The 9,134-nt window shown below is 50.7% G+C and overlaps 1 protein-coding gene across 2 annotated transcripts in view; it reads right to left on the bottom strand.

The window, feature by feature from the left end:
- Window positions 1-9,134, bottom strand: part of HRAS (Harvey rat sarcoma viral oncogene homolog) — a 23,179-nt gene that overhangs the window by 5,709 nt on the left and 8,336 nt on the right. The window contains exons 2-3 of one of the 2 annotated variants that reach the window (XM_009889363.1): window positions 4,840-4,993; window positions 33-211 (exon numbers count right to left, since the gene is read on the bottom strand). In XM_009889363.1, coding sequence (XP_009887665.1) covers window positions 33-211; window positions 4,840-4,950 — 290 coding nt within the window. In that variant the 5' untranslated portion in view covers window positions 4,951-4,993. Of the gene's footprint in view, window positions 1-32; window positions 212-4,839; window positions 5,001-9,134 lie in introns of those variants that run through there. The other variant, XM_009889362.1, reaches the window with a different exon arrangement.

The raw sequence follows: 9,134 nt of genomic DNA, 5'->3' as shown, positions 1-9,134 counted from the left end.
AAGAGGGAAGGGGCCCTTCCCTGGATACTGACCTGTACTGGTGAATATCTTCAAAGGACTTGGTGTTGTTGATGGCAAAGACGCAGAGGAATCCTTCCCCCGTTCTCATGTACTGGTCTCTCATGGCACTGTACTCCTCTTGCCCTGCGGTATCCAAGATGTCTAACAAGCAGGTCTCTCCATCGATGACGACTTGCTTTCTGTAGGAATCCTGCAGGCCAGGAGAGGGAGAGAAAGGGAGGAGGATGCAATAAGGGAGGATGCAATAAGGCTCGGGTCTGGCCAAGCACCAGGATGCAGCAAGTGCATCCCTGGGAAGATGCCAGGTCATGCTCCGCCTGGGTTTATCTCCCATTAAATAGCTGATTTAAAAATGGGAGGGAAAGAAAAAAGAAGGCAAAAAAGGGGAAAACAGGAGGAGCTGAGTAGGTTTTCCCTTCTCTGGCAGAGGCATGGAGAAGACAGCCTCTGGCTTGCTCTCCTCATTCCCAGCCCTGCCTCTGTCAGACCAGGGGCAGCTTTGTCTCTGCCACACCACATAGCCCTTGACAACTATTCTCCTAAGCTTTATTTAGTCCCAACTAATCCCTTCTACTGCTGCCCTGCCCAGGTGCTGGAAGGGGGTACCCAGGAAAGGCAGCTCTGAATGGCCAGGGCTTCCAGCCACTGTCTGTGATCTGCAAGGCTGGAAGGTGTTTAAGATCACCTGGAAATCCAGCACCTCCAACGCATCTCAGATCAGGCACCAGAGGCAATATGCCACCAATAAGGCTGCAAACTGGGCTTGATGGCAAAACTCTTCTTCAAACATGAGAAATAAAAACAACCCATCACCATGCAAGGAGGGTGTTTCCCACAACCAGTCTGTGCCCAGAGGGCTCCAGGACGGTAGGGACTATCCAGGCAGGTCTTTTGAAGTTGGGAGTTTTCCCTGCAGCACAGGCAATCACAATTTATCACAGATGTGAGAAGGCCTAGAAATCACCCAGGGCATCCCTCAAAAGATTTCATTTTCAAGGCAGGCTCCTCAAAGCACCACTCCTCCCCACCATGCCTCTCCCCCATGTCCAGTCTCGTCAGCAGGGATGCTGCTGGGGCAGCCCCTGCACGGAGGAACAACCTCACCCCTCTCTGATAGCTGTCCCCTGGGTACAGTGCAGCATCCTCAACTCTCAGCAAGAGAAGGAAGCCAAAACCAAAGGTATGAAAAAGGTGCGAGTCAGCAATATGACCACAACAGCGCTTTGCAGCCACTCACAGAGGCTACGGCTGCAGTTCAAAATTAATTCAAATGTCTGCTGCTCTTCAAATGACCACAACAATGTTATCAGATGAGCTTTGCAGGTCTGCAGACAAACAGCCGACGCAGCAAAGGTCACCGACAGGACCAGCAGCAGTACGTAAACGGAATGGGGCCAACACAGCCTCCACCCTTTGGTTCATTACTGCAACAACGTCACCTACTGGGTCTAATTAAAGTCTTTCCTCACCTTGTGTTGAGGGCCACAAAATCAGAGATGAGATCTGCTCTGCCACAACCTTCTGAGTCTTCTGATCCTTCCCAAAAAGGGGACTGCTGACCTACCAGCAATATGTGTGGAGTGATGGACTGGCTTCCAGCCAACTGCTCTGAAGGCAACTGGCCAGCTGCCCTGCAGAAATGCATTCCCATTTCTAATCAATAATGTATCTGGAGCCTCCTTGGTGCAAGGTAGCAGAGCACTGGTACCACCTCCAGGGTCCCAGTGCCTGGCAGGGCCCCCCGTGCTTGCTCTGCCCAGCAGAGCATCCTCCCACCCCTGCACCCTGGTTTGTGTCCAGCCTCTTGGCACATGTGTTCACAGTTAATTGCCAAGTTGCCAACTACAGGAGGTCTCACCAGCAGAAAGTATACCTACGGAGAAGCAATCCCACACCTTGGCTCAGGTTATCAACAGGCTGCCCGTAAGGCCAGCCAGCTCGCTAATGAAGCAAAGGCATTAGCAATCTTGCAGATGATGCTTTGCACCCTGCTCCCCAAAGGAAGGGGACAAGCTCTCCCCACCCTTGCTTTGTGGCCAGCTTCATCCAAACTCCTCTGGCATGCTCGGGATGCCAATTCAGCCATCCCTGCCATGCTGCCACGTGACCTGGCTGCAGCTGCACAGGTAGCTGCCACCAGCCCACATGTCCAGCCACCAGCACCCTGCAGGCTCATTGCTCCTCTGTAATCCCACCTTCTTGCACAAGTGAAAATGGCCAGACCCAGCTGTGAAGCACCAGGCAGCAAAAACAACGTCTGCTTGGGATTCAGACTCAGGATCGCAGACACATGCTGGGAGCACCCCAGTTGTGCTGGGGGACCACATCAAGAGGTCCATAGGCGCTAGTCAGGATACGACCAGAGGCTTGGGAAGCTCATTACTAGCTGACTGCTAAAAGCTGGAAGACAAACCCAAGAATTTCTCAGAACAGTCTGACTCTTTACTCCATCCCTGCTCATTTGCCATGGGACACTGCCAGCAGCATACATTTCCTTGGTGCCTTGGTCCTTCCGTTCCCAAAATAAAGGTCTTAAGGGTCCTCAGCAGCCCAAGAGCAGGCACGCAAGTGCGTGCTGTAACAGGTCAGCTGGCACTGAGTTATAAAGACAGACATTTGTATTAGTGAATCAGGAGGGCAGGAGGGGAGCAGGCACTTAGTTGGAGTCTCTGCCCGAGACAGGGGACAAACTCACTTCTCCACCCTTTCTGCCCTGGCGAGCATCTTCTCAGTGCACCACAACCCGCTTACATCCCCCTTCACAGCACAGCCTGCACTCAATTCATTTAAGTGGTGGGTAAAGCCTTTGCTCCATGTATGTATACTTTTTTTCCCCCCCTTTTATCCTGCTCATTTCAGCATTGCTGTGCTCTTTGTTAGCCAGCTGAACAGTCAAGAGTCAGCTCCTGGGCATGATCCAAAGCAGCTTAGTCACAGGAGGGTGGTTTGTTGGTCATATTTGGATGGCTAGCAGGTAACTAACTCTGTGTGTGTCCTAAACCACCATAAAATGAAGCATAATTGAAAGGAGTCACCCTGGAATGAGTGAGAAGATGGCCGGGGTGGGGGGTATGCGGAGCACGACCAAGGGAGCTGCAAAGGCATCAGGGCTGGTGGGACCTGCAGGTGGAAAAGCACCAGGGTTGAGAGGGGTGAAGAGCAGCTCGTGGCTGCTTTAGGAAGAGAAGAGGAAGAGAAGAGCAGAGCGGGGCTGGGGGCTGCAGGGGAGGAGAGCAGGCATCTCCCAGGGCACAGCAGGAGCGGGCAGGGTGAGGAGGGTGTGCTGGGAAATGCCATGCAAGGTTTACATTCCCTGCTGCCTGTTTACATGGAGAAAATTCCCTGGAGGGTACGTACAGCAGGCAGGCAGCTGGAGACAAATAGGATGCCAAAATCCAATACATCACGGGGTCAGAGCTGCCTCTGACCACTGTAAGGTCCAAGAGAGGATCCATCCATGCAGATGTCTCTCCATCAGCAGCTCTTTTGCCAAAAACAACCTGGAATGGTTTTCTAAGAAAAGCATACGATGCTACTGGTGATGAGCACCTGAGGGGAGAGGAGCTGGGGAAGAAGGCAAGTGCATTCATAAGCAAGGTGCAGCACCGAGACTTGGGAGGCCTTAAATTAAATTCCAGTCTCTGCCACAGACTTTCTATGTGACCTTGGCCAAATGACATAATAGCACGTGCTTTTAAGTGCTTTCTCTCCTTCCCGTCTGTAGGATTGTAAGACTATTTCAGCCTTTCTACCAAGCCTTGTCTTGCTTGTTTATTTAAGTTGTAAGCCCTTCAGGGTGGGAACTGCACATACAACACCTACCAGAATAGATTTCTGATCCTAGCTGGGGCCTTTAAGCCATTATGGTAATAATAACTGCAGCAACCACAGCTGCATTTATATACATCTAGTAGAGAATCCTTTAGGACTGCAGATAGGAAGGTTATTGTCCAAGAAGCATGATGGAGCTGTAAGTTGCCTTCCCAGGGTCAACTTACTCATGCAGAGCAGCGGCTGCTGCTCCCATCTCCCCCGAACGAAGGTGTAAGTCATGCAGGGTGTAATTAGCATCTCGCTAGCAATGGTGAAAGCAGTCAGAGATTGGAATATGTTTTTAAAAATTAAAAGAAAAAAATAGTGTAATGTATCCTGAAGACCAGACCCCTCCTTTGCGCAGTCTGGAGGAGCACGGGGTCCCTGCCTGCTTCTCCAGGCAGGGTGCTGAGCTAGACAGGCCAGTGCTACCATCCACACCAACTATGAGACCCATACATCAACCTTTAAATCCTCATGACTGAGCAGAGCCAGCACAGTGGGAAACCCAATGGTTCAGCTGCTCAGCACATCTTGCTCAAACTGCAGGACATACATAATATGACCAAGCTCTGATAAAACCCATTTCATCAGTAAATCTCAAAACATCCTGCATGAGAAGTCAATATATTTACTCTGATTTCACAGGAGAAATGGAAGAACAGGCACAAAATGGCTCTTCAATCCCAAACCTTTAACCCCTCCCTACACTGTCATCTCATCAGAAAGGAGGACTTTTGTGCTGTCTCTCAGCCCCTGCTCGGCTCTGCCTCCCTCGCCATCTCTCCACAGCAGACACCACTGTCCTTCTGCAGGAGGCACAAGTCGGTCATTATGACCTCCAAACACACGTGTAGCGACTCAGAACAGCTCTGTGAAGCAGAGGAACATCCCTGCTAAAGTTCAGACTTGAGACCAAGCCGACCACACTCTGGGTTGGAGGCAAGGTAGAGAAGAGGAAGAGGAAAACACAGAGAGACAGACCCCATGCCCAAAGCCGCTTACCTCTATCGTGGGGTCATACTCGTCAACGAAATGGTTCTGAATGAGCTGTATCGTCAAAGCACTCTTCCCAACACCACCGGCTCCCACCACCACCAGCTTATATTCGGTCATCTTCCAGCCAACCCCAGCTCAGGAATTCCAGGAGCACCACCACCTGCAGGGAGAAACAGGGCCGCCATGTTAGGAGAGGGGATCCCTCCCCACTGCGGCCTGCTCTGCAGTGAGGCTGAGCGGTCTGCCCCCCTTTTCTGCCAGAAAAGGCAGAAATCCGCAAAGCGCAGCCTCATTAAGAGTTCCCAATGCCTCCTGCACATCCCAGGATCACCCAAATGCTGCGAGTTAGAGACACCGAGGTCTGGGATCTGGCACGTTGTAACACAGAGACACCTAATTCTGCAAGAGAGTGGTGAAGGGACACACCCCTTAAGGTTTTAATGGTCTTATAAGTCTTTTAATCTTTCAGTAATGATTGAGGATGGGACAAGGTAAACCCACTTCACTGCTATTCTGTAATGGCAAAGAGCCACCCCTCACTGCTTGGGCTGAAAACCAGCAGGCCACCATCAGGGTTGCAGCATGCTTTTAAGGTCACTTCATAAAATTGCCCATGAAATTGCCACAACAGGGTATTCTGCTCCAGGACCACCCTGGTCTCTCATTTCAAGCTCGCAGACATACCACCCTAGTGATCCTGGCATGGAAACAGGGAGATGGTGGGATGGCCTGTGTGCCCCAAAGATCAAGGGCTTTCTTACTTTCTTCCCACCCGGCACACTGACTACACTGGGAATCTGACCAGAGAAAATTACAAGTATTTCAATCTGTCACCTGTACTGTGCCTCCAGAATCCACTGTCTTGTCTTTTGCTTTTATGGTCTGATGTTCTGGGGTCTCAAATGTAAGACAGCCTCACTTAAAACCATGAAACTTGGTCTAAAAGTACAGCACGGAACCTCAGCATCCTGAGCTATTTAACCTAATACTCTCTGCTAGTAATGAAGGTTACTTTAAAATGGCCAAAATAATCCATCAAACTGAATACAAAACTATGTTTATGCTGTGATATGCAGCAATCCTCCAGCCTGACAGTCAGGATGTAAACTCTACACATTCCCCAAGCAAACCTCAAGAGGTAAGAGAGTGTTACTGATAAGAAAACAGAAGTACAGGCTGTGTAAATCAAAAGTAAACCCTAAAGTAACCAATTTAAGAGGTCTGGTTTTCCAGAAGTGCTCATCACTGTCTCCAATTTACCTTACTTCAAGCTGGCGATCCAAAATCATTAGATTTGAAAGCCTTGGCCAACACAGTTTGGATGTCAATGCCCACCGGAGAGGGAAAGAAGTTCCAGCCCCTGCAAACACACTATTAGCTCCATGTCTTCACCCTCAAGGCTGCACTAAACTCCAAACCACAGAGCTGGTTTGAGAAGGCAGCAGATCCACATCTCTGCCCATCTTCCAGCTAACAATGCCTCTGCTGTGCTGGCCAACACAAGAGGGAGGAGGACTGCAGAAGGGGCATCCCTGCTCCCACAAGATGAAGCTGGCATGCCCCACAGGGGAGCAAGACATGCATATAGAATCATAGAATAGTTAGAGTTGGAAGGGATTTTAAAGATCATCTAGTTCCAACCACTCTGCCATAGGCAGGGACACCTTCCACTACTCCAGGTTGCTGAAAGCCCCATCCAACCTGGCCTTAAACACTTCCAGGGATGGAGGAGCCAAAACTTCTCTGGGCAACCTTGTTCCAGTGCCTCACCACACTCACAGGAAAGAATTTCTTCCTAATACCTAATCTAAATCTACCCTCTTTCAATCCAAAACCATTACTCCTCATTCTATCATGACACGATCTATCTAACATGATGGGGAGTCCCTCCCCATCTTTCCTGTAGGCCCCCTTCAAGTACCAGAAGGCTGCTGTAAGGTGTCCCCAGAGCCTTCCCTTCTCCAGGCTGAACAACCCCAGCTCTCTCAGCCTGTCCTCATAGGAGAGGTGCTCCAGCCCTCTGATCATCTTCGTGGCCCTCCACTGGACTTGCTCCAACACATCCATGTCCTTCTTGTGCTGAGGACTCCAAAGCTGGATGCAGTACTCCAGGTGGGGTCTCACAAGAGTGGAGTAGAGAGGCAGAATCTCCTCCCTCAACCTGCTGGCCACGCTTCTTTTGATACGCCCCAGGAAATGGTTGGCTTTCTGGGCTGCAAGCACACATTGCCAGCTCATGTTGAACTTCTCATCACCCAACACCACCAAGTCCATCTCCTCAAGGCTGCTCTCAATCCATTCTCCACCCTGTCTGCACCTGTGCTTGGGATTGCCCCAACCCACGTGCAGGACCTTGCATTTGGCTTGCTTGAACTTCATGAGGTTCACACAGGCCCACCTCTCTAGCCTGGCCAGGTCCCTCTGGATGGCGTTCCTTCCCTCCAGTGTGTCGGCTGCGCCACACAGCTTGGTGCCATCAGCAAACTTGCTGAAGGTGCACTCAAACCCAACATCCATGTCACCGACAAAGATGATAAACAGCACCAGTCCCAGTACCGAACCCCTAAAGAACACCATCCATCTCTTGGACATCGATCCATTCACTGCAACTCTTTGGAGTGCAACCATCCAGCCAATTCCTTATCCACCGACTGGTCCATCTATCAAACCCATGTCCATCCAACTTAGAGACAAGGATGTCGTGTGGGATAGCATCAAATGCTTTGCACAAGTCCAGGTAGACGACATCACTTGCTCTTCCCTTACCTACCAACACTGCAATCCTGTCGTAGAAGGCCACCAAATTTGTCAGGCACAATTTGCCCTTAGTGGAGCCATGCTGGCTGTCACCAATCACGTCCTTAGTTTCCAGGTGCCTTAGCAGAGTTTCCAGGAGGATCTGCTCCATGATCTTGCTGGGCACAGAGGTGAGACTGACCAGCCTGTGAACCAGCCAGTTCACCAGGCCTTCTTTTTTTCCCCTTTTGAAAAATGGGGGTTATGTTCCCCTTTTCCAGTCAGTAGGAACTTCGCCAGGCTGCCACCACTTCTCAAATACGATAGATGGTGGCTTCATAACTTCATCCACCAATTCCCTCAGGACCCACAGACGAACCCCATCAGGTCCCATGGACTTGTGCACCTTCAGGTTCCTTAGATGGTCTCATACTTCACCTACAGTGAGCAGTTCTTCATTCTCCCAGTCCCTGCCTTTGCCTTCTGTGACTTGGGCAGTGTGGCTAGAGCATTTGCCCATGAAGACCAAGGGAACAAAGTCATTATGTTCCTCAGCTTTGTCCATGTCCTGGCTGACCAGGTTTCCCCGTTTTCTTACGGAGGGGGCCCACATCTTCCCTCGTCTTCCTTTTGTCACCAACACACCTACAGAAGCTTTTCTTGGTGCCCCTCATGTCCCTGGCCAGATTTAACTCTATCTGGGCCTTAGCTTTCCAAACCTGGAATCCCTGGATGCTCAGACAGTTTCTCTATATTCCTAACAAGCTACCTAGCCTTGCTTCCACCCTCTGTAGGCTTCCTTTTTGTGTTTGAGATTGTCCAGGAGCTCCTTGTTCATCCATGCAGGCCTCCTGGCTTTTCTGCCTGACTTCTTCTTTATTGGGATGCATCGCTCCTGAGCTTGGAGGAGGTGGTCCTTGAATATTAGCCTGCTTTCCTGGGCCCCTCTCCCCTCCAGGGCTTTATCCCGTGGTACTCTACCAAGCAGACCCCTGAAGAGGCCAATGTCTGCTCTCCTGAAGTCCAGGGTAATGAGCTTACTGTGCACCCTCCTCACTTCCCCAAGGATCTTGAACTCCACCATTTCATGGTCACTGCAGCCAAGGCTGCACTTGAGCTTCACAGTCCCTGCCAGCCCCTCCTTGTTGGTGAGAACAAGGTCCAGCATGCCATCTCTCCCTGTTGGCTCCTCTGTCACTTGGAGAAGGAAGTTATCACTGATGCATTGCAGGAACCTCCTGGCTTGCTTATGCCGTGCTGTGTTGTCCCTCCAACAGATATCAGGGTGGTTCATGTCCCCCATGAGGGCCAGGGCTTGTGAATGTAGGGCTGCTCCTATCTGTCTATAGAGGGCCTCATCTGCTCGGTCTTCCTGGTCAGGTAGCCTGTAAGCAAAGCCCTACCGTAACAACACCTGTCCCCTGTCCCTGTCCTGACCCATAAGCCCTAAGACTAGGTTGCTATCATGGAAGGTGCTAATTGGGAATGATTAGTGTCAGGAGGAACAAACCACACTTCTGCAACACCGTCTACTTGCCAAGGCCCTTACGTCGGCGTCAATTTAT

Source organism: Charadrius vociferus, unplaced genomic scaffold (assembly GCF_000708025.1).
Source record: "Charadrius vociferus isolate BGI_N301 unplaced genomic scaffold, ASM70802v2 scaffold467, whole genome shotgun sequence".
NCBI lineage: Eukaryota > Metazoa > Chordata > Aves > Charadriiformes > Charadriidae > Charadrius > Charadrius vociferus.
The sequence above is the reverse complement of the archived record's forward strand: the minus strand, read 5'-3'. Positions and strand labels throughout refer to the sequence as shown.